This window comes from Phragmites australis, chromosome 1 (genome assembly GCF_958298935.1).
Source record: "Phragmites australis chromosome 1, lpPhrAust1.1, whole genome shotgun sequence".
Taxonomy (NCBI): Eukaryota; Viridiplantae; Streptophyta; class Magnoliopsida; order Poales; family Poaceae; genus Phragmites; species Phragmites australis.
Genome location: NC_084921.1, coordinates 2,867,288 through 2,892,348, shown reverse-complemented (window position 1 = coordinate 2,892,348; position 25,061 = coordinate 2,867,288). Strand labels below are relative to the sequence as shown.

Below are 25,061 nucleotides of genomic sequence, written 5' to 3'. Positions count from 1 at the left end.
AACTTCTTCAAAGTAGAATTGCATGCAAAGACACATCCTCCTCGAAAGTTGAAAAGACATCAATTAATCTAGCCGACAAGATAATCACTACGGAATGCTCATGGAGAGGGTTGAAAATATGACCTTTACAAACTCAACCTTGTTAATCCAACTCCAATTTAGTTTAGAAAACACCATTTGCAACACCAGTTTACCGTCAATGGGTTGAGCGTTAGTATACAATACTTCTCTCCGGGTCCTTAGAAGACATACCCTCTCCTAAACAGCAACAAAACTACAAAGATACACCCCAATGGTTCATCATCTTTCACAACACTCCTTTAAACAGGAGAGCAACCCTTAGCTCCCAAACATAACTTTAATCTCAGCACTTAAATTCTGGAATAAACTCCACTATTTACAATGCTCTTCCCTCAAACCAGAGTTTAGATAAAACCGATTTTAAGCTATTCTCACAACACGTATTGACATCTTAGCGACCAAGTACGTAGAATATCACTTTATGTAACAGCAGATATTTACTCCCAATAGGAACAAACTTCCAGTATGCAAACCTACCCAGACACTTCCTGGCGAAAACTTCAGCTTAGAGAATAAACTGGAGCAACAAACATAAACCTGCTCCATTGCGGGAAAATCTTAAGCCAGGATCTAGCCACTTCTTCAGATCCACTCAATTCATGAAATCTAAGAAAGAAAGTCTCAAAGCAAACCATATACCAAGAACCACTCGAAGAATTGCTACAACAGACTCTAGTGATACCTCCGGTTACTTAGCCAGGAAAGATTCAAATAACCCTTATCTTCGGAATCTACTCGGCGAGTAGAATTTATCAAACTCAACTACCAACTCCCATAACGATACGCCAACAAAGCACCTCATAATGATGTTATAGGCCACAATTTTTCTGACAACCTCTAAACAACACCAACGCCCTAGGCATCACTCCACTAGCGTCACTATGACGCGAATCAGTCGCTGCAACGCAATCGATGATTTCAACTCCCATAGCCAGTGGACTCTTCCACAAAGGCTAACTTAACAAAATAACTACCTCAAATAATCATTTCAAAACATGCATAGATATTCCAACCATAAAAGATTATTCTCAGATATTAAAGAAACTGACACATAAGGTATGTAATCATTTCAACTTAAACACGAGGGGTTAACTAATCCTCAAAACATCAACAACTAGGGTACAAGTCTAGCAAAAGATTAGAAAAACTCCCAGAACCCTATTAGGATCTCACTATCAATACATTTTCACACAATCGGCAAAAAGATTGCCCCGACTCCATGGGGAAAAGAAATCCTACACCATTCTAATGGAACTGACTGCAACAACTTAACAATATAGATCAACGATAAAACACTAAAGATTAGGTGAAGAATCAAACAAGTGACTTCAATAATACTTATTTGAGATAGTAAACATAAGCAAACAAAGATAAGCAAGACGTAGGAAATGCAATGCATCCCATACCCATTCTATTTGTGCAAGTGTGTCAGGTTCATCATTCAATTACCTAGGACCTAAAGCCTAGGCTCTGATACGAAGGTGTAACACCCTACTTTACAACTAAGCCTATTTATATGAAAAATAGGACATTTTGGCAGCATTTCCTCTATAAAGAGGTATAACTGACCAAAAGAAATATCACAGACAGGCAGAAACAGATATAACCAGCATATATATAACCTTCACGACGCTACCAGCGTCTCACCACAACATGAACCAAGCAAACGACAGACCACCAAAAACACCATTTATAACACCGGTTGAGCTATCAACATGGTGATGAGGTAGTGTGTGCAGCTACCAAGATCCATCCCCAAAATGCACGTTAACATCTAAACATACCTGTAAAGAAAGCACGGGTGAGATTCGAAAATCTCAGCAAGTGAAAGGTACTTTAACAAAAAACTATTTAGCCACAGTTGAATGTGCTAACAATTCTAAATAGAAACTAGTAATGAAACAGACCGCCACCACTAGGAGAAATAATTCTGACTAAGCAAGTCCAACAATAACATTAAATATTTTAACAATCGATTGGTATAAGCCTTCAGAGCCGCATATATATCTATATACAAGCTAACTTAAAGGAAATAAAATTCGATGCGAATGATTCATTGAATTCCATAAGAAGACAACCATGTACATGATATGCTCTCCTTACCCTTACCCCTCCTCGGGTAACGTAAGGGTGTGCACCATACCCTAAGAAGACATAACCATGCGTATGATATGATCTTCTCACCCTTACCCCTCCTCGGGTAACGTAAGGGTCACCCTTACCCCTCCTCGGGTAACGTAAGGGTGTGCACCGTACCCCTCCTCGGGTGACATACGGTACTGTACCGGTACGGTCGCGGCCAGAAGACGACGACAAACTTCCAATGCATGAGATATATACGTATGACGTGCTTCAAGCATAACCGACATAACTCCCGAAAAATGCTTGAGACTTAAAACAACATTGCATAAAACAATAATGAACAACTGCAGAATGGCATATCGTACTTACTGCACTTCATAGATCAATCATCGAGTAAACTTCTGGAAAAGTAAACAGCATAGTAACCAGCTCATAATCAGTTATTCAGATCAGATGAATGCATTGTAATTAAAGAATGTAGGTAACCTAATAACAGGTTAAAGCGTAGTCATACAATACATTCACTTGCCTTTACCGACGATGAAGAAAATTTCGATCAAGAACGTCCAGAAATAGTACCACCTGGACAGGCATACTATTAGAACTAAAACACATAAAATATGAAGCGTCAATTCTACGTCTGAAAACGTCGCGTATACGCCTACATTCAAAAAAACTGAACAGACAATTATATCACATGAAATGATACATTATTTTCAATTCAGAGTCGAACTAAAATCTCACTAATTAGACTTCGCTCTGATGATCGAAATAAATACTTCGACTCGGATATCGTATCTTCGAATCAATAATGATTATCGAAACGAAACAGACTATTGATCACATGAAATAATACGACAGGAATTGATTGATTTGATTTAATCCAACCACAAATGTTCAGAAATTACCGAGAAATCGCCTTCGAAAAATTGACGACGAATCCGACGAAAATCCGAAATTTCCAACTTTCCCCTTTTTCTTCTTTCTTCCTTTCTCTTTCCTGGCTTCTTCTTCCTGCGCTGGCTCTGTGGCTTGCTTCTTCCTTCTCTCACGGCGGCCAGCACAAAACACAGCAGCCGGCACAAAGCACGGCGGCAAGTGGCGCGCAGCTGCATGCGGCGCGCGCGCGGCAGGCGGACAGCACGAGGCGCGGTGGCGTAGGCACGCGGTGAGCAGGACGGCGACGGCAGGCCAGGCTCGGTCGGCGGACGGCGCGGCGGCAGCAGCGTGCGGCGCACGGCGGCTCACGCGGGCGACGGCAGGAGCAGCGGCAAGCGACGTGCTCAGCAACGAGAAGAGAGAGCAAACGCGAACGTGAGCGAAGAGTCTGGATGGATCGAGTGACGACCGGAGCTTTATCTCTTCTTTTTTTTTTTTTTTTTTTAAACAACGAATGGTCTAAATTTATTGGGCTCGCTACGGGTCTCAAAGTGCCCGGAACGGACGTATGAATAGCAAAATGGGTTCGTCTCGACGAGATGAACGCAACCACGGTCTCCGATCGTCCACACGAGCAATGGATCAAAAAGTCAACTTTTTATCAAATCTCTCTTTTTTCCTAAAAAAAAATTTAGTATTACAGAAGGTCAGTGCTGGCGAACATGATCACAGTTGCAAAACCAGGGCAATCTGCTTGAGCAGTCGTTCGGTCATGTACTTGTAGCTAGTATTTGCATATCCGGCAGTTCCATCGATTTGCATATTTGATCTACTTGTAGCTAATTTCACCAGAATTAGGGTACTGCGTAGGTACGATTCAATCTATTACTCGTTGCGTACCTTTGTTCGTGCAAGGATTCGAAGCATGCCATGTACGGCAAATTGGCAGGGCCCTTGCTGTTTTTGCAGGGATAGGAATTCTACAAGAAATCAAAAAACGGTTATGGAAACGGATCATTCCGAAAATCTACGTCTTAAACAAGGTTGCAATTGCATCGTCCTTGCTGTTTTTGCAGGGATAGAGATGACAACGCCAAGAGATGTGCCAACTGCCAAATCTGGCTGTTCTCTGGCTCGCCAGCTCGCTCGGCATCATTACAGCTGCACCGCCCACCGGCACGTCACACCGTGCAGTAAATTTACCAGCACCGCCCATCCGTCCGTCCGCAATGCATTGGTCGTCTCGCTCTTGCGTGCAAGCCGCGTTGCTTTGCTGCTGCGACTCTTGCCTGTTCCGCACATCGCATGTAGCTGCAATGCGATCCTGAAGATGTTTTCGGTGAGTCTCTGCTCCCTGGGCGCTGCTCCATGGCTTGCAGGTTGTTTTCCTGGTGTTACTACCACCGAAATCCATAGTAAGTGCGGCGGTAGCAGTGGTAGATCCATGGGCCTTGAATACGCATTCAGTTCCCTTCTGAGCGCCAACAGCTGAGGTCTTCATGAGAAAGGACTGTCCGAGTGTCGCAACACTGTTAATGCTATCTTGAGCAACGCCAGGGAATTTGCCCTGCTACCCAGCTGCTGAACTTCAGTACCACCACATTGTTTTTTTCCTCAATTTTTTTGAGAGGTGGACACATCGATAGTGGCAGCACCGCAGCAGTGGTGAGAGCATAGGCTGGGAGCCAAGGATTCGAGCATAGGAGAATGGTGGCCCATGCCTCTCATTCCAACGCCATTCGTCAGGCACGAAGAATGCACAGACAGATTCATCGGGAACAACTTTAGATTCCTCTTTCAGGAATCGATTTCAATGTTTTCGTACGTAGCAGTACTAGCACACTGTTTTTTTTTTAGAATACCCTAGCACGCTGTAACATACAGTAGAACCAGCGCAACAAGGGGGAAAAACGACACCCGAGTGAAAAAGGATGGTCCACAGTGAAAAACAGGAGTGAATCTGCGAGCCCACATGGTTGTTGTCCTCTTTAAGCTTGGGGCGGTCAAAAAGTATGGGAAATTTCTATCAGCCCTGATATACATATAATTTATAGGAATTATTTATTTATATTAAGATTTATATAAGGTAGATGAGTAAAAAACTGAAAAGAATAACGAATAAATGAATATCAGATGAAATAAATAAATAGCTAAGATAAACCATATAACCACATATCTAAGTGGATTTGTATTTCACCAACTAGAAATGGTGGTCATTCTTTTCCACTGGCCTTGACAGGCCATGGAGGCGCACTCAAACTTACTAAACCTCGGCACAGACCGGCCCATGGTTGAATTCTGCCAGCGACAGTTGTGCACTGGTGGTGTGCTGTGCTGGAAATAACGGGTAGCTTAGCTTCGCGTCACAAACAAGGCAGAAATACACTGCACCATTTTTTAGATAATCTTTAACTATATTCTCTTCATTTTATTCTTTTTTTTTCTCTTCTTATTTTCATTCTCTTTATCTTTTATCATCTTTAATAGCTTTTATTTAAAGGGATTTACAAAGGAAAAAAAAGAATCCTAAGATAAAAAATAATCTTAGAAATTCCTTCATAAAAAATAATCTTGAAGAAAAACCATTAATACACCGAAGGAAATAAAAATCCCTTCGCAAATAAAATAAGACTTGCAAAAAAAAAAACCGTTAAAATGCCGTTACGGCATTCCAGCCGATTACCCAAGGAGGCAAAGAATGGTGTAACTCCTTGCGCTAGGCTGGGTAAAGCTCAGCATCAGTAACGGCGGTCACAGCTAATTGCTCCCCGCCTCCCTCGCTATGAATCCAACGGTAACATCACCTCACTGCCCCTCGGCCCTCGCCTCGTGATATATCTCTACCACTATAATGCAACTATTCAAATTTTGGTTTAGTCCTTGGTGAACAGTATTCCCGCCAAGAAATGCATAGTACTCGATCCATTGAGACAAATATCGAGCTCAACAATCATGAATCAGCAGTGCAGTAGATGGTAATTTTTTGCAGTTCTGTTCACTGAAATGGCAGTGAACTTCTCCTCCCATGTGGGCGATCTCACTCCCATCCTCGCTGAACCACAAGCTCTCACGCGCAAATGAAGATAGGACCATTTGTTTACGGCGATGGAGTACACTTTGATGGTGCAGGAGAGTCAAGCCAAGGCTAGAAGGAGATGAGACGGAGAGATATCTTGCACCGGTGATATGATTGCCATGAGTATTGCTGTATTGCTTCTTGGATCATGGGCCAGCGGCTTCTTCTCTGATCTCTCTCGGATGCAAAACCATGTGCATGGAGCCCTAGGCTGCCTGATTTCTGTAGATCAGATGGGAGCTCCCAAGGTTGTTCATTACAGTCTCAACTCGGACGAGTAGTGGATGCAAAGCATAAGATGCAAGGGAGGACGCACGTATGCAGAGCTCCCGCTCCTACGACACCACCCAGCACTTCCTCCGCCTCGACGGCGGCGACTCCCGCTTCGTGATCACCAACTCGGGGCCCTACTTCTTCATCAGCGCCGACGCCGGACGCTGCCAGGCCGGCGAGCGACCCATCGTCGTCGTCCTCGCCGTCCGCAATAACAGGGACAGCACCACCACTTCGCCTTCGCCGCCCCCTAAGTCGTCGTCGTCGTCGTCACCACCGTCGCCGCCGACCTCGCCGCCTCCCGTTGCCACACCCTCTCCTCGTGCGTTGCCTCCACCGCCGCCGCTTCCGTCTACGGGGAACGCTTCATCGCCGGCGCCGGTGCCCGCGCCCACACCGGGGACTAACGGAACGTCAGCGCCACCGTCGCCGTCGTCCGCGACAGCAGTGAGGGGTGGCGTTCTGGCGTGCCTTATAATCGGTGCAGCAGCGATGATTTTAGTTTGATACGGTCGATCAGTGTGCGGATCGATGTTTCATGCAGCATGAATTAAACTTCAATCTGTTCCATTTCATCGGTGATTTAGATTTGCATCTGAATTTTAGGATGCACGTTCAGAAATAACTTTGTTGTTTTATCTGTCCGGTTAATTGTCAAGATGTCGCATTTACTTGTAGAAAGTGGGGATATAAATCTAAATCTTTAGAATTAAAATTTCATGTGAGCCAAAACAGATTGCTTAAGCTCTAATTTTTGTATTTGCCATGAATCCTGAAAAAACAATCTCTATATCCTGAGTTAAATTCTTTTTTTTTTAATTTTATTTTTGCCACTTGGGTCTCTCACTGAAATTTGAACCATGACACTAGCAATTGGCAAAAAAAAAAAAGAGAGGATGAAAGGAATCAAAGGCTTAGATGCAAAAGCAAGAAATTGTTTTCTCTAATTAAACGTGTATATTCCCACAATTTTTCTTAAGAGATCCGTCTGTCCACATTTCATCTTGCTGCGTTATAACGAACCTGGTATTAATTAATTATTGCACTAAACTGGAATTAGTTTATGTCCCTTGAGATTTAGGAGTTACCCTCGTTAACTCTGAGATGAATGCTGCAAAACTACTGAATTCACCATTGTTTAAAAAAAACCTGAAGTCACCATAACTTTTCTGTTTTTCACTGATTTTCATACTATTTTAACTTTGCTAACAGTATCTGTTACTAATATATTTTGACTGCACGGTTGAAAACGATATTCTGTATATTTTCTCCCGGAGTAACATTTGTGTGGTACTATAACGAACTTATTATAGGTATAGTATTAGGTAGAGGGAGGGATCCCCCCCCCCCCCGCCACATAGCCCCAAAATTTGGCTTGGTCACTGCGCATGCAAGCCATGCAGGAGGCTAACGCGAACGTCGAGGCAGACGGAGTCCGCAACGCGCGGGCGCACCAGCCATCCCGACGTGCGGACGCCCTGGCTCCTCTCCCGTCCGGCGCCTTCGCTTCCAAATCCCATCCCCTGTCCCCGATCTTCATCCCCCCTCCAACTCCCCTTCAAAGAGAGAAGAAGGCAGGGCGGGATCCAGCTTAGCCTAGCCTAGCTAGCTGCAGAGCACCACACAAGAGACGCGACCCCAAGAAACCAATCACCGGCAGCGCGGGACAGGAACTCGACATGGCCCGCCCGGGCGTCGCCGTGCTCGCGTTCCTCGTGGCGGCAGCGGCGGTCGCGTGCCTCCCGGCGCCGGCCTCGGCGGGCGCCGCCGACTTGGGCGGGCTGGACGCCCTGGTGGCGCGCACGGGCGGCGGCAAGGCGGCTTGCGCGGGCGCCGTAGGGGAGTGCGGCGTGGACGAGGACGAGGAGCTGGGCCTGGGCGGCGCGAGCGACGCGCTGCGGCGGACGCTGGCGCAGCGGCAGCCGACGAACCGGTACATCAGCTACGCGGCGCTGCGCGCGAACCAGGTGCCGTGCAACCAGCGCGGGAAGTCCTACTACACCAATTGCGCGTCTCAGAAGCCCGCCAACCCCTACCGCCGAGGCTGCTCCGCCATCACGCGCTGCCAACGGAACACGAACTGATTCGATATATGCACCGCCGCCGCCGTCCGGGTCCGGCCATCTTCCTGCTCTCGCACACTATTAACGTCAGCCCTATCACATTCGTTCGAGGAGATCGATGATCGGACTCGGAGGAGGAGGCGTATATATAGTGCCTGCTTGAATGTCATGTATGTCTTTCTTAATCTAACAATGCCTGAGTATCTCGAGAAATCTTCAAAAGAAACTGAGCTTGAAACTGATCAGCTTTTTTGTGTTCGTTCGGTTTTGGCGTGCCAATGCGACCATGCTCATCGCCACTGACCATCTTTGCGTTCCAATCTGCTTGGGGAACAGCCCCAAGTCAAGTTGGACCTCTGGCTGTTTATAGCAAAGCATCCGCATGGCCCAAACCATCGTAACGTCCTAGTGGGCCGGGCTGCAGTTCCTGGCATTTCATGGAACGAAGAAGCGATCCATAAAAATATGGACCACATGCACATAATCAACTTCTTCTTTTTTACATGGCATCCAACTAATTTAAATTAATTCGTACAAAATCAGTCTGCCATGACCGTATTTATCGATCTTTAACATGTCAGTTAAACTTGTAATTTCTCACATATACGCTGAGAAATCATGTACTTACTATTACTATTAGAGATATTATGTAGATGTATATATCTAGATTAGCTTCTCTAGTTGAGGATTGTTCTACCTTCCTAATCTTGGCCTAACCGGTTATATAAATACATATAGTTACCCTTAATTCCAATATTCTCTACAAGGTATCAGAGCGATCCTCTTCTTCCCGCTGCTCTCTTTCCAAGTCTGCCTCTCTCTCGGCGCTGCCCCTCCTAGGCTCAACGCCACCGCAACACGCGACATACGACGCGTGCCCTCTCGACACTGCGACCATGTCAACCATCTCCACGATGTCCTTAGCTACTTCAGCTGCCACTGCTTTGGCGATGTTATTCGGACCAGTCACTGTCAACCCCTTCACCATGATTGCCATCAAGTCCCACATTCATGTGACGTTGGAGCTGAAGAACCTTAACTACAACAAATGGGCTTCCTTCTTCTGCTCCATGTGCGCCAAGTTCGGCCTCAAGTCACACATCGACGGCTCCGTTCCCACGCGGCCAACAGATCCCACCTGGGAGTAGGTGGATTGCTGCGTCCACACTTGGATGTTCGGCTTCGTCGCCGCCAACATCCTCGACCTCGCCATGGAACCGGACTAGACTACGCGCAATCTCTAGGTTTCCATCAAGAACTTGTTCCAAGCGAACAAGATGATGCACGCCATCTTCCTGAGCCAAGAGTTCCACTCCATGACTCAAGGTGATCGCTCCATTTCTGAGTACTGCCAACGCATGAAGACTATCACCGACTCTCTACGCTATGTTGGCCACACCATCTTCGAGTCTCAGCTCGTCCTCAATCTTTTGCGCGGCCTCAATCCCCGCTTCTCCAACACCATAGACAACATCACCAACTCACCAGATCTGTCCTCCTTCGCCACGACATGCAACATGCTCGTCCTCAAGGAGCTGCGGTTGGCGAACGAGACAAAAGTGACCACGGAGAGCGCCATCTTTGCCGCCGGTTCTTCCACTTCTTCATGCAGCTACGGTGTCTGCCACTCCTGTATGTCCTCTGTAGCACTATCCGACAGCGGCAGCTCTTCTATGTCAGCTCGCGGCGAGAACAGGCGTGGCAAGGGTCGTGGCCGATTTGGCAACAACCACGACCACCACCAGCAACAGGATGGCCATCATTGGGGTGGGCCACAACCTACTGGTCCTTGGGTTTGTTTTAACCCATGGGCTGCACAACAAGGTGCCCCAGCTTGGCATGCACCAGCAACGGGTATTCTCGGCCAGTATTCGCAGGCTCATACCGTCTTCGCCCCTCCGCATGTCTCCTTGCAGTTGGGCCAATCATGGGACTAAACAAGACTCATTGCGGTACTAAACCAGATGTCCCTACAGGGGTCTAGTCCATGGGTGATGGACACTGGCGCCACCTCCCACATGTCGTCCACGGATGGTATACTACTTTACTGCCTACATCCTTCTTATTCTTCTATTACCATCGGCGACAGTTCCACTATTCTTGTCACTGCTAGAGGTTTCCATTATACCAACTTTAGTATCTAATTTTGCCTTAAACAACGTCCTTGTCATTCCTTCTCTTATTCGCAACTTTCTTTCTGTTCGATAATTTACTCGTAACAACTGTTGTTCTATTGAATTTGACGCTTTGGGTTTTTCTGTCAAGGACCTCCTAACCAAGCGCGAGATTCTTAGCTGCAATAGCGACGATGACCTCTACACTTTTCCACCAACCGCCACCATTGTTGCCGCCCATGCCAACCTCGTCATCTCATCCACCTTGTGGCATCAACGTCTTGGTCATCCTGGTCCTGCCATCCTTGACATCCTCCATAATAAGACTCACATTTCATGTAATAAAGCATCCCACACTCTTTGCCCCCCCCCCCCCTTGTCAACTAGGCAAACATGTGCGTCTACCGTTCACTAATTCTGCTTCATGCACCTCAGTACCTTTTGAGTTAGTTCTCTGCGATGTATGGACATCCCTAGTTGCTAGCACTTCCGGCTATTTATACTATTTAGTCCTACTTGATGATTTCACTCATTTTTGTTGGACTTTTCCCCTTCGCAACAAATCCGATGTTCATCAACATCTTGTTGATTTCTCCCATACGTGCATAACCAGTTCAGTCTTCCCCTCAAATGCATACAAGCTGGTAATGGAACGGAGTTTGTTAACAGGACCACTAGTGCCCTCCTCACTGCACACGACATTTACCTTCGCATGTCTTGCCCATATACTTCCCCGCAAAATGGAAAGGTTGAACATATTCTCTGCACACTCAACAACTCGATTCGCACACTTCTCATTCATGCTCATATGCCACTGGCTTATTGGGCCGAAGCACTTGCTACCGCCACCTATTTACTCAACCGGTATCCCTCCTCCTTCATTAATCATGCTATTCCTTTTGAGCTCCTGCATCGCAAACCCCCCGACTACACCCACTTACGTGTTTTTGGTTGTCTTTGCTACCCTAACCTCACTGCCACCTCTCCTAACAAATTATCTCCACGCTCAACTGCATGTGTTTTCCTAGGTTACACAAGCTCCCATAAAAGTTATCGCTGCCTAGACCTCTCCACTCGTTGTATTATCATCTCGTGCCATGTCATTTTTTATTAGTCCACTTTTCTGTTTGCCTCCTCGCCGGACACCTCTTCTCTAGACTCATCATTTGATTTTCTCCTTGACGACAGTGTTGCGCTGATGCTAATGACGCATCTGGCACTAGCTCCGTCTGTCACGGACATTGAGCGATCGCCTCCGCCCACGTTGAGCAGTCGCGGTCTTCCCTGACTTCTTCGCCACTTAGTTTGGGTGGGTTGGCCCTCACGCCCCTAGTGGTCGTGTCTCCCGTGTCGGCCCAGCAGCCACGACAAACGGGTGGGCCACTTACTCCTAGGTCACCTCCTTTGTCGGCTCAACACAAACACCAAGCCAATCAGCCGGGCCTGGACGGCATAGTCGATCCTCGTGCAGCTACAATGCACCACGTGGATCCGCCTCTCATGGTTGTGCCTCATTCTCTCATGTGATCGAGGCTCCTGCGACTTCTGGCCCGACATTATGTCCTGGCACGGGGCCACACCAGATGATCACTCGAGCGCACAATAGCATCGTCAAGCCCCTCACCAGGATGAACCTCTCCACTAGTCACACTTCGATCTCATCGATTCCAAGGAACTATCGTAGCGCGTTGGTTGATCCCAACTGGCGCACGGCCATGGCGGATGAACTCTAGGCCTTGGTCAACAACGGCGTGTGGCGCCTTGTTCCTCGACCCCCTGGTGCCAATGTTGTGATGGGCAAGTGGATATACAAGCATAAATTCCACTCCAACGGCACTCTGGCTCGCCATAAGGCCTGGTGAGTGGCCCGTGGCTACTTGCAGCAGCACGACATCGACTATGACGAGACATTCAGCCTGATCGTCAAGCCATCAACAATCTGGGTTGTCCTCAGCATCGCCGCCTCCAACGCTTGGCTGATTCATCAGCTTGATGTGAAGAACGCCATTCTTCATGGACATCTTTAGGAGACCGTCGACTACCAGGAGCTGTCCGGCTTCGTCGACTCCTCTGCACCTGACCATGTTTGCTTATTGTAGAAATCCTTGTATGGCCTCAAAGAGGCACCTCAGGAATGGTACCAGCGGTTCTCCATGTACATCTGTCACCTCAGCTTCCGACACATCTCTCTTTGTCCTCAAAGATGGAGAGCATTTTGCCTACCTCTTGCTGTAAGTGAATGACATTATTCTTACGGCCTCCTCGGCGGATCTACTTATGTGCATAACTGAGCTAATATACTCCGAGTTCGCGATGACGGACCTCGGCAACCTTCACTTCTTCCTCGGCATCTCTGTCACGTGGTCTCCCGATGGGTTGTTCCTGTCTCAGCGCCAGTACACACTAGATCTCCTTCAGCGTGTAGGTATGGCAGAATGCCACTCTACTGTGACACTAGTGGACACTCATGCCAAGCTGTCTGCCACCGAGGGAGCACCTTTCGCTGATCCCTCAGAGTATAGGAGTCTCGCTGGTGCTCTTCAGTATCTTACACTAACTCGTCCAGATTTGGCGTATGCTATTTAGCAGGTGTGCCTCTTCATGCATGATCCCCGCGAGCCTCATCTCGCGCTGGTCAAGTGCATCCTCCGCTATGTGAAGGGTACTCTCTCCGTCGGCCTCCACATCAGCACTGCTCCAGTTTGCTCTCTTACCGCGTACTCTGACGTAGATTGGGTCGACTGCCCCAACTACAGGTGCTCTACGTCCGGCTATTGTATCTTCCTCAGCGAAAATCTGGTTTCTTGGTCCTCGAAGCGCCAAACCATGGTTTCTCATTCCAGTGCTGAAGTTGAGTATCATGATGTTGCCCACGCCGTCACCGAGTGTTGCTGGTTGCGTCACTTACTTTAGGAGCTCCACGTCTCGACTGCTTCTGCGACTGTTGTCTATTGTGACAATGTCAGTGCCATCTACATGTCATCCAACCCATTTTAGCACCACTGCACGAAGCATATTGAAATCGACACCCACTTCGTTCGTGAAAAGGTGGCCCTCAGCCAGGTTTGGGTGCTCCATGTGTCGTCCTCACACCAGTTCGCGGACATCATGATCAAGGGTCTGCCTGTGCAGTTGTTCACCGACTTCCGATCCAGTCTTTGCGTTCAGGATCCTCCCGATGCAACTGCGAGCGGGTATTAGAGATATTGTGTAGTTGTATATGCCTAGATTAGCTCCTCCATTTAAGAATTGTTGTACCTTCCTAATTCTGACCTAACTGGCTATATAAATACAGATGATCACCCTCTTAATTATGGTATGGTGATTGTCTAATCGCAATATTCTCTACACTTGCAGGCAGGCCGTGGCAGGTGTTGTCTCGCTAGCCGCCACGCTTATCACTTGCTCCTGAATGTAACGTCAAGATCGCTTTACGCGAAAGCCATATTTTTACACTTTGTCAGTGTCAAGATCGTGTACTGCACGAACAAACAAATTCTTGAGGAAAGCTTGCCCGTGACGCGTCTATTTGTCCCGTCGTAGGAGAGCCGAGGCATGTAGCCGGCGAGATTATCATACTTGTAAACCCGGCTCGTCTCAGACTGATGGGTACCTTGCATTACGTCAATTCCTTCTTACCTGCGCATGCAGCGCGATCTATCTTATGCTTGCCTTCTAATGATCCTATCCTAACTAGAAAGTCGTTCCGTTGGTGTCTCTCTTAACCGAACAGAACGACCATGCACATATGAATCCACGAGCTTGTTTCATTCCCTCCCTTCCTCCCTCCCTTGCTGCATCTGCAGTTCTTCATGCCTCCGTCCATCACGCTGACTGACTAGCAGAAACACCGGGGAGCTTGACGTCTGCAGATTCTCTTGTTTCCCATTTACTCCACGCCGGGTGCACAGTTGGCAGTAGCAGAGCAATGTACTGTACCTTTTTCTAATCGTCTATCCCCTCCTCTCCTCTCCTCACCTCTCCTCAACTCACCTCACCTCACCTGCACTGCCCTGCCCAGCTCTGTTCCTCCTCGGTTCCCGCGAGCCTGCAAAGTGCTCACATTTTTCAGTTTCAGCGGAGGCATGCAGCATAGGCCTACCACGGAGGCACATGCCATGTCACTCTGAATCTGAGACGAGCTGAGCTCTGACGGAAAGAAAGAAAAGCTGCCTGCGGAGAGGAGAGGGGATGGGAGACCGGCCGGCCGGCCGAGGGGAACGGCAGCCTGCAGGAGGCCACGACCCACGAGAAAGAAAGAAAGAAAAGAAACACGCCAGGGCTTCAGAAGTCAAATCACACACTGGAGCACATTGAAAATTAGGTGCCTTTTATTTTTAAGAAAAATTAATATTTACCATCCAAGATAAATTAATTCCCTATTTGTTATCTTGCAAAATGAACTTCTTTATTAGTCATTATTTCTAATTTCTATTTCTTCATCGCCACTATCTTCTATTTAATCCAAAAAAGTCACATTTGCTCTTAAGGTGGAGGACGGGAGCCTCGGATATAGCCACCGACAACTAATCAAAGTTTAAGACTCTTTAGAGACTTAATTTGTTAGTGTAATAGTAAGGGGTGCCCCACTGCCAAATATCGACCGGTGATAGATATTTTCGAGACCACGGTCTCACCTCGTGATCAGGGCCGTACTCACTTGGCCAGCTCCTTTGTCGAAGGATAAGGTCATGCGTGCCCATGCTGATAATAGGACATATACTCACATAACTAGTCAAATCATATTTAATATCACCCACTCAAATATTTTTCTTCTCCAAGTACTCCCTTTTGACGAGCAAGGTCGTGGTAAGCGTGGTGATGCAGTAACTCGTCCCGTAGCATTTGGTTTTACAGGCTAGTGTGACGGCATTCAGCTGATTAGACGGGGCATCCAGGACAACCATAACAGGTCGGGTGTGCCTATCCCCTCATAACAGGTCGGGTGTGCCTATCCCCTCATAACAGGTCGGGTGTGCCTATCCCCTGTCATGATAAGTTAGGAGTAGTTAGTTTCGTCAGGGGTAGGTTTGCTACAGAGTTTGACACAGTCCGTTTGTATGTACTTCTTTCCCCAGTTATATAAAAGGGAGGATACGACTTGTAGAGAGGGGATATTCTGTAACAAGTTCATCCAATCTATAAGAAAAATATATATGACGTATAGCTACTATCCTATAAGTGGTATGAACCTGAATAAATCTCCTTGTTCCTGTATCCATCTGATCCAAAAAAAACATTGATCAACGTGTCTGTCATATGATACACCTTAATATTATCATAGAATGTGATGTACTATAGAGTTGTAGAAAATTTCTGTATGTTTCCATAGGATTTTTGAACGCTAAACTTGGATGAATAAATCAAGAGATATGAATTTCTGAAATCGTGCTGTTTGTCGACCATTAAGTGAGCTGTATGGTCACATTTGTAACTATAATTAGACATAGCAAAAGCCATAATTAATTTTTATGGTGAATACTAAAGTTATAGAAAATTTTGTGTAGATAATTTACTGTGTTTAATTATTGAGTTTTCTATTGTAGAAAAATATATATGAAAATAATAAGGTGATTTGAATGCAGTAGATTTTTCCTTCCAAATGATAAATGTGTTTTTTTTTATAGTATATGGATGATAGTGACGAGAAAAGAATAAAAATTAAAAACATTGATAAATAAAAAACTCATTTCATAGAGTAACAAATAGAAAATCACATTATATTTTGATAGCAAATATAAAAAATTCTCTTTATTTTCCTATCCTCCTCGTCCTGGTTCCTCTGTCAGTGGCTCCTCCCGCGTCCTCCACTGTGTCTGCTACGGCTACCACTACGCGTACCAGGGCTTTCCCAGTGTGATGAGGTGGTATAGGTATAACCTGTAGTAAGATGGTTTATATTAATAGTATGATTAGTATTGTTATAATATTTTAACATGATAAATTTTGATTAAAATTAATCTTTTATTATTACTTTTATTTTATTTAAACTCTTTATTTAGATAGTTTGCTTCTCAAATTGTATGAAAATTAAACTACTAATTTTCATAATTTTTAAGGGGTAGTTTTGTCGTCTTTAGAATGAATAGGATGGCTCATTTTCCTACTCAAATATATATTAAGATAATAGATTCTTTTGCACAACACTTGCAATGAGAATAACTTATGTCGATACAAGTCATAGAACATGGACTACATGGTAAAATTACAATAATAGAACGGGGACTGAACGGGAAAATTACGGCCAATGAGCTAATGTACTAATATCCATGTCCGAAATCGATTTGCAATATATTTTAGAAGTCAAATTACAATTCAGTTTTAGTGACATATTCTCTTCTCCTTAAACTAATATGCTAAGAGCAACTTTTCTTGGTTCTGAAAAACAAAAACTTGTCTCGCATACAGAAACCGTTACAATATCTTCGGGTGTCGAAAATACCTTTGTCGGATTGCAATATCATCCTCAGAGCTTATCATGTTAGAAAATATGCACTTGACCTATTTTATTTTGATAATAATTTTAAATAAATTTCAAAGACCTATTAGGTAGAAAATAAGTGGCTTTAGTCTCATATTATTAGTGGAGGTAGAAAGATACTTACTTAAAAAGTATTATATCCTCTATCCTTTAAGCACGTATAGATGAGAGGATTAAAAGATCACACATGCCTGCTTGCTAGCCTTGTCGGGCCAGTCCGTGACCGAGGCGAGTGACACACTTCAACCGCATGAGATATATATATATATATATATATATATATAATCATGTTTATCATACTGAGCAACACTATGATGTTCTTGTTATTGAGTATATTTGAGAGTTACATGTATAATTATGTTATATACATATTTATTGTAGAAACAAAATTGACGACTAGAGGGAGGTGATTAGGCGTCTCAATAAATTTCTTGCGAAATCGATGGCTTTCTCCTATTTAGATCACCCAGCGCACATCAAAACTCAAGTGGAAGAAAAATAGAGAGAAATTTTAACAAGAGAAAATCGAGACAACACGACTTCACGGATGGTATATGAACCATAGGCTCCATTTAAAATCAATCCATGTGTCTTAGCACTCGAAAGATCATAACTTGCAAAGAAAAAAAAGATGAACATCGAGCAACGAAACTCTCCAAGTTGATTGTCTAAAAGCAAGTGAATTCAAAACTCTATCACATAAACGTGTGTATGCAAATTTTATGCCTCTAGTAACAAGAAAAATGATCTCACAAGGTGCTGAAATTTCAGCCAAAAAATCAAAACGAAAACCAAAACTAAAAACCGAAAAACTTGCAAAGGAACCAATAGAGAGAAACTAGAAGGAGCAAGCATATGCAAAAACATAAACTTTATTACTCAAAGAAGCCAATCCTATTTAAAAATTTATCTTTTAAAACTCTCACATATTACATAGACTAAGCATCTATCATTCTCTCATCTAAATCCATAGTTTTAAGCTCTCAAATAGGTGGCACAAGAGGTCTCAAGTGGGTGGTTCTCATTCTCTTATAGCCCTACCCCTCTATTTATAGGTCTAGAAAATTTAACCCCTAAGTTTTCTAACTTTTTCTCAAAATACCCCTCTCTTATAATACACTCCTAACTACCACCGAGGGCATTTTGGTCTATTTTCTTTTCTATTCATCGGATGTTCGCGGTGTCTTCACGAGTTAGCTTCACCTCGAAGCAAGCTTCGCGATGGTGCTATGTACTTCTCCAGCCCTCACACGATTTTGAGGCCAAACAGCGAAACCATCTGCACGCTTCTCAAAGCGTGACTCACCGCCTTACTTACACCTTAAGCAAGCATTTCAATGTCGACGTGTATACTCCGTCATGCGATCCTGACCGTTGGCAAGTATCTTTCACTCTCGATCTCTCGGGCTACCTTGTCACTTGCATCGGCATCCTATTCGCTTGACTTTATCAACACATCGTCTCCATCCGTCTTCCATGCTTTGCTTGACCTCCACGTATTCAACTAGAATCACCCTTAACTCCACCCGGCCTCCTTGATCATTCGGCACCAAGCACTTCGTTTGGTCTCGATCATCCGACCGTCGATCGCCAAGTTACATCCATCACCTGCACACTATGAGACAAGTAAACACATATCTCAAATTATAATTCTAGTTAGTCCATAATCAATATGCTAAAATAAAATCCTAAATCAATTCAAATCACATCAAAGCTCATACAAAACCGAAGATCATCAAACTAAATAAATACCAATATCAATCACTTATCACAATTAAACTAAGTCACATTTCAATTTGGTTTCTCATCTACGTTGTACTGTCACTATATCATTATGTTAGTTTATCATTTTATATTTCAATTTATTTAAAAATTAAGTTAAATCTAAAAATGTGTTTTTATTCAACATCTTCCTATGCCCTACCATCATGATACCTTGGGATCTGGCTAGGTTACACAGACAAGCGACTCGAGGTCTCCTCGAAGCTCCCGTGGACTCCATCATGGCATCATGCATGTGATGGTGCTCAGCCTCATCCCATGCGTTCGTCGTCTACGACCATCGCGAGTTCGTCGCAGAGAGGCACTCTTTTGCTCCAGCCGATCGAACCATTAATAAACAAAGCGGACACAAGCGGAGGCTAATGCCGGAAACGACGACGAACGCGAGCCCATGTCGATCGATCCATTCTTGGCCGGGCGGAGACCCAGCCATTGGTCTTGGTCCAGAAACGATCGAGGGAGCACCGAAAACGAACAGGCTCATGAGCTTCCAAATTTGTTCCACGACTGCCTCTTGGGTAACGGTCTTGTGTGTGCACTAGATGGTATACATTATGAGAAAATCTATGCTTTACTATCGAATAACTACTGATTTTACAATTCGCCATCGAATAAATTCTGTTTACTTCTATACCATCGAATAAATGTTTCAGTTCCTTATATGCCATCGGCTTCCGATACTACCCTCCGCTGCACTGTTCATGAACAGTATGAACAGTACCCGTGAATAAAAAAAGTCACAAAAAATATGTCGATTTTTGTGCACGCTCTATAATTCATAATCAACCCGTTTTAACTGTATTCACCTAAAAATACTATATAGAATTCAAACTAAATTTTTTCAAAATGTACTACTTTTATAACTTCTTGCAATTTTTAAGCCTAATAAAAATTTACAAAAAATCTGAGAAAATTTACTAATATTTCTCTAATGTGATGTAATAATTTCTAAATTTATCTCCCGCGGTGAAAAAAATAGTTCTTTGTAATGCACAGTATTACAAAAGTAGCTCATTTTGAGAAATTTTAGTTTGAATTTTACACAGTATTTTTAGGTGAATACAGTTAAAATGGGTTGATTATGAGTTATAGAGCGGGCACAAAAATCGACATATTTTTTTACCTTTTTTATTCTCGAGTACTGTTCATGAACTGTAAAAAAAAAATATGTCGATTTTTGTGCACGCTCTGTAATTCATAATCAACCCATTTTAACTATATTCACCTAAAAATACTATGTAAAATTCAAACTAAAATTTCTCAAAATAAGCTACTTTTGTAATACTGTGCATTACAAAGAACTAATTTTTTCACCACGGGAGATAATTTTAGAAATTATTACATCACATTAGAGGAATATTAGTAAATTTTCTCAGATTTTTTGTAAATTTTTACGAGGCTTAAAAATTGCAAGAAGTTACAAAAGTAGTATATTTTGAAGAATTTTAGTTTGAATTCTATACAATATTTTTAGGTGAATACAGTTAAAACGGGTTGATTATGAATTATAGAGGTGCACAAAAATCGACATATTTTTTGTGACTTTTTTTATTCACGGGTACTGTTCATACTGTTCATGAACAGTGCAGCGGAGGGTAGTATCGGAAGCCGATGGTATATAAGGAACTGAAACATTTATTCGATGGTATAGAAGTAAACATAATTTATTCAATGGTGGATTATAGAATCAGTAGTTATTCGATGACAAATCGTAGATTTTCTCATACATTATTGTACTCGTGCCTACTATATATCAAGTGAAACCTTTTGTACCATATACCGTCATACCGTTACTGTAAAAATCCTCATTAGTGTCGGTTCAAAATCGTCATCAGTGGTGGGTTTTGAACCGACACTGATTACTCGGCACTGATCGTAGCTAGAACCGCAGTGTCAGTTCGTGTCTAGAACCGACACTGATACAATCATTATTAATGCCGGTTCTTTGCTCCCCAATCGTTATTTACACGCAAGAGTTTAATAATCGGTACTGATACGTATTCAGTGCCGATTACTATTGAATCGATACTGATGAAGCGCTACATATATGGTGTTATGTAGTAGTGTGTTGTATTTGTATTTTTGAATATGTTACTGTGTACTTGTGTTTTGATGTGTTCTTCCCCAATATCGGTACAATGAAATCAACAAACCAATTGATGATGGAGCATGGAAATCAAGTCGCCAAAGACCGCATGAGCAATGAACTATTTTAGTATGTTTCTTTCTAAAAAAAAATTGGGTTACAACCATCCACCTTGGGTATATAAGGAAGCTATAGGTTGGCGACATGACCACCCATCCTCTTGACCACCAGCCAACACATTCCATCTTGGTATTTTAGTAAGACTCGTAGATGAATTATATTTCTTAAAATTCCATAAAATATGCAGCTATGAGCATTATTGTTGTTAGATCTTAATTATTGGCCAGCTTAATTAGATCTTATGAGTCATGCATGTTCTTTTAAGATGTAATTACACAGAAATATGTCTAAAAGATGGTTGTGACAGAGTAACATGATCACAAGAGATGGTAAAACAAATGATTTTTTTTTCAGCTTTCGTAGTTGCCAGAACTATATGGTATGGGTCAGCAACTACCCCAATCGAATTATTTTATTTGGTCCTACTCGTTATTAGTGGGATGAGGATACTTTGATCAGTGTCTCGTTGAAATTGTCATTGTAATCAGTAGGAGAAATGGTACAATCAGTGTCTTTATGTAGGAAACTGGTCAAGTCCAACCTTTGAAACTAAGAGACGAAATTGGTGGAACCAGAGAGAACCATGGTGGGGCTGTGCCGATTTAGCAAGGCTCCCATTCAATGCACCCAATTGCTCCATCTTTTTCTGAATCTACTTGGCATGGCCCTATAAATGTTTGGTCGAGGAGTTTAAAAGTCATTGTTATGTTATGTCTTTTCTATACTACTTAAAAAAACATTTGCAATTCCGCTTGTCCGATGTTTCGCTCTCAAAAATCCTGCTCACCCCTGCATTCTGCTCCACTCCCTGTGTGGGCCCATATCGCGCGCTCCCGCGCCCTCGCTCCTGTGTGCTGCCGTGTGCTCCCGCGTGCTACCGCTCGCTGCTGCGCGCGCTCCCGCCCTCTCGCGTGGGCCTGCTTCCCACGTGCGGTCGCTCGCTGGCAGCACGTGCTCACATGTTACTATATGCAAAATATGTATATCGAACTAGTCTAATAAAAAGCACTATATTTTTCTGAGAAATCTTCTAGGGCAAGCCAATTGTATGCTCCCATAGACTTAGCAAGCGACTCACATGCAAACGTCTTTTTCCATCATTTCCAAAATATACATCCCAAAATAAGTTTTAAAAAAAATCATGCCTTACTCTTGGAGAGTATAGGAGTAGCGAAGAAAAGAATGACTAAGTGCTTGAACTTGTACAAAACAATTGGCACCACGTGGACCCACTGAAAATGCGGTTTGGCATGGACTTATATAAAACATCCGGCGTCCTGTAGATCTAATGGCAATACGATTTAGCGTGAACATGTGAAAAAAATACCATATGGGTCTAACAATGTTGCAATTCAACTTGCTCTTCCGATGTTGTCTCTTTATCTCTTTACGAGGAGTTTGAAAACAGTTGGTACGCTGTCTTTTTTACTCGAAAATTTTCTAGGACAAGTCAAGTGTATGCTCCCCTATACTGGCAAACGGCTCATATGTAAATATGATTTATTTACCATGAAAGAACACTACAATTTTTTAAAACTTAGTTCGAAAACAAGTTACGAGAAAATATCATGTCTTAAACCCATGGAAAGATTTAGGAGTAGCGGAGAAAAGAATTGCTATGCACCTGAATTTGTAAAAAACAATGGGTTCCATATGGGCCCAATGGCCCTACAATTCAACGTGCTCTTCCCACCATTGTCTCTTCTCGTGGAGTTTGAGAGCCATTCATACGTTATGTCTTTTCTGCTGAAGAAAACACTATACTTTCCAAAAATCTTTTCGGGAAACACTATACAAAATTACAAACTCTAGGTGTACCTCTCCTGGAGTCTGTAACCGGCTCAAATGCAAATCTATTCTCACCCCAAAAACACATTGCGCATCTCCAGAACATACATTCTGAAACAAAATCAAGGGGAAAAAATTATACCCCTTAAGTTAGTAGCTCTCCGCGAATAGGTACAACCATTCAAAAACCTGTACAAATTTCTTCTCAATGCAACTAGTAGTACGTAGTACATTCCTCACTCCTCACATTACAAGTACCATCACATAAAATTCACCCCAAACAGTTATGCCTTTTATCTTCTAATTCAAAAAAGAAGTATAGAATCTACATCAAAATTGCAAACACATCCATCCAGCTCACCTGTTGAGACATCCTGCAAAATTGACTGACTGGAGTCAGTGTTGGTGTTTGCTTCTCCTCAGAAGGCAGTAGCCACACACATGACACACCCAGGCATATTCCAGAGCAAAGCCAAGCAAAGCAAAGGCTGTCTCTCACTCATCAGGCCGGAGCAGCAGCAGTTGAAAATCCAGATCCCAAAGCTCCAAAATTCCACTCCCCGAAAAGCCCATAAACCCCCTGTTTCTCTCTCCCTCTCTTCCTCACTCCAAAGTGAAGCCAGCAAGCCAAAGGCGACATTTTTCTCATGGACGCCGGCGCAGCCGCCACCACCCGGGAGCGCCACGCGCCGCACTCGCCGGTGGCAACGCTGCCGCTGCCGCTGCCGCAGGCATCCGTCGACCCATCCAACCCCTTCCCCACCACCTTCGTCCAGGCGGACACCACCTCCTTCAAGCAGGTAGTCCAGATCCTCACCGGCACGCCGGAGACCGCGGCCGCCGCGGCGGCGGGCGGGGCGCAGGCGTCGGCGCCGGCCACGCAGAAGCCTGCACCCACGCCCCCGGGGCCCAAGAAGCCGGCTTTCAAGCTCTACGAGCGGCGGAGCAGCATGAAGAGCCTCAAGATGCTCTGCCCCCTGCTCCCGGCCGCCGCCGCCTTCGCCGCTGGATGCTCGGCCGGAGGGTTCTCCCCGCGGGGGTTCTCGCCGCGCGGGGTGGAGGTGCTGTCGCCGAGCATGCTGGACTTCCCGTCGCTGGCGCTGGGGAGCCCCGTCACGCCGCTGCCGCCGCTGCCGGGGTCCCAGGAGGCCGCTGCGGCCGAGGACCGCGCCATCGCCGAGAAGGGGTTCTACCTCCACCCGTCCCCACGCGGCAATGCCAGCGCCGGCGGCGAGCTGCAGCCGCCGCCCAGGCTGCTCCCGCTGTTCCCCGTGCAATCGCCGACCGCGACCGGGCCGTGACCGCCTCTTGGCCTGCCCTTCCTTTCTCTAGGCTCGCTCCTTCTCGTTATGTTCAGCACTTGCTGCTAATCGCTGTGCTCCTACAGTGGGAGGCCGACTTGGTCTGTGGATGATTTGCTCCTCACCCCTCTCTCTCTCCCTCTCGTGAGCTTTGGGACGATTCCTTATGCCCTCAAGATGTAATCTGTGTTTGTAACAGTAATTCGGTGCATAAGATGGATTAATTGATTACCGAATTCGAGTGTTCTTGTCCTCAGTTTTTCTTTTCCTTCTCTTAGTTATTGGTTAGTTTCATAGTAGATTTTAGCTTGGCTTTTTTACCTTTTCTTGCTTCATGTGCTTGCTTCGACATAATTTTTACATTAAGTTGTTAAAATTGAGTTCAGCGTGAGGCTAGTGGATGCTCAAGCTGACATTTTCTGTTGCAGATAAATATTCAAAAACTGAACATGAACTCAGTGATTACAACTGGTCTGAGTTTGTATGTCTATGAGAGATTTACTACTGGTTGTCTAGTGCGAACTCTTAGAGAAAGGTGGCATTTTTATCACATGTAAATATTGTGTGTTAAGATGCCCATTTGGTCATTGAGACACACTCACAAACTCTGATCAGAAGGCTGGTAAGTATCAAAAAGCTGATCTGAACCCCGGGGGGGGGGGGGGGCTTCAGCCTTGTTTCAAGCAAGTGGCACCTAACAAGGCATTATCCATGGAAGGCGGACATGCTCCAAGCAGGGCACTCAATAATTGTCCCCTCTACCAAAATCTGAACAAAATCTGCTTGAAACCTGGAGTGGTGAACATTTTGGTCTGCATTGAACCCCTGCATAGTAGAACAACTAAAGGCCCTAAAAAGCGGCATCTTTTTCGTAGGAGAGGGAAACCAAAGTAAAATGCCTTGCATATTTTTTCAGCATGTTGGTTACTGCTACT

At 44.5% G+C, this 25,061-nt stretch overlaps 3 protein-coding genes across 3 annotated transcripts; all 3 read left to right on the top strand.

Annotated features, from left to right (window-relative positions):
- The first annotated feature begins 6,436 nt into the window (after positions 1-6,436).
- LOC133930250 (early nodulin-like protein 18) lies at positions 6,437-6,898 on the top strand. Its single transcript, XM_062376903.1, has one exon. It carries the CDS (start codon positions 6,437-6,439, stop codon positions 6,896-6,898), a length of 462 nt encoding a protein of 153 aa, XP_062232887.1.
- A 1,135-nt stretch (positions 6,899-8,033) lies between these two features.
- LOC133886883 (rapid alkalinization factor-like) lies at positions 8,034-8,475 on the top strand. Its single transcript, XM_062326788.1, has one exon. The coding sequence runs from the start codon at positions 8,071-8,073 to the stop codon at positions 8,473-8,475; it is 405 nt and encodes a 134-aa protein (XP_062182772.1). The 5' UTR covers positions 8,034-8,070.
- Positions 8,476-23,262: 14,787 nt separating this feature from the next.
- Positions 23,263-24,425, top strand: LOC133886874 (VQ motif-containing protein 4-like). The gene has a single exon (XM_062326776.1). It carries the CDS (start codon positions 23,473-23,475, stop codon positions 24,124-24,126), a length of 654 nt encoding a protein of 217 aa, XP_062182760.1. The 5' UTR covers positions 23,263-23,472; the 3' UTR covers positions 24,127-24,425.
- Positions 24,426-25,061: the final 636 nt, after the last annotated feature.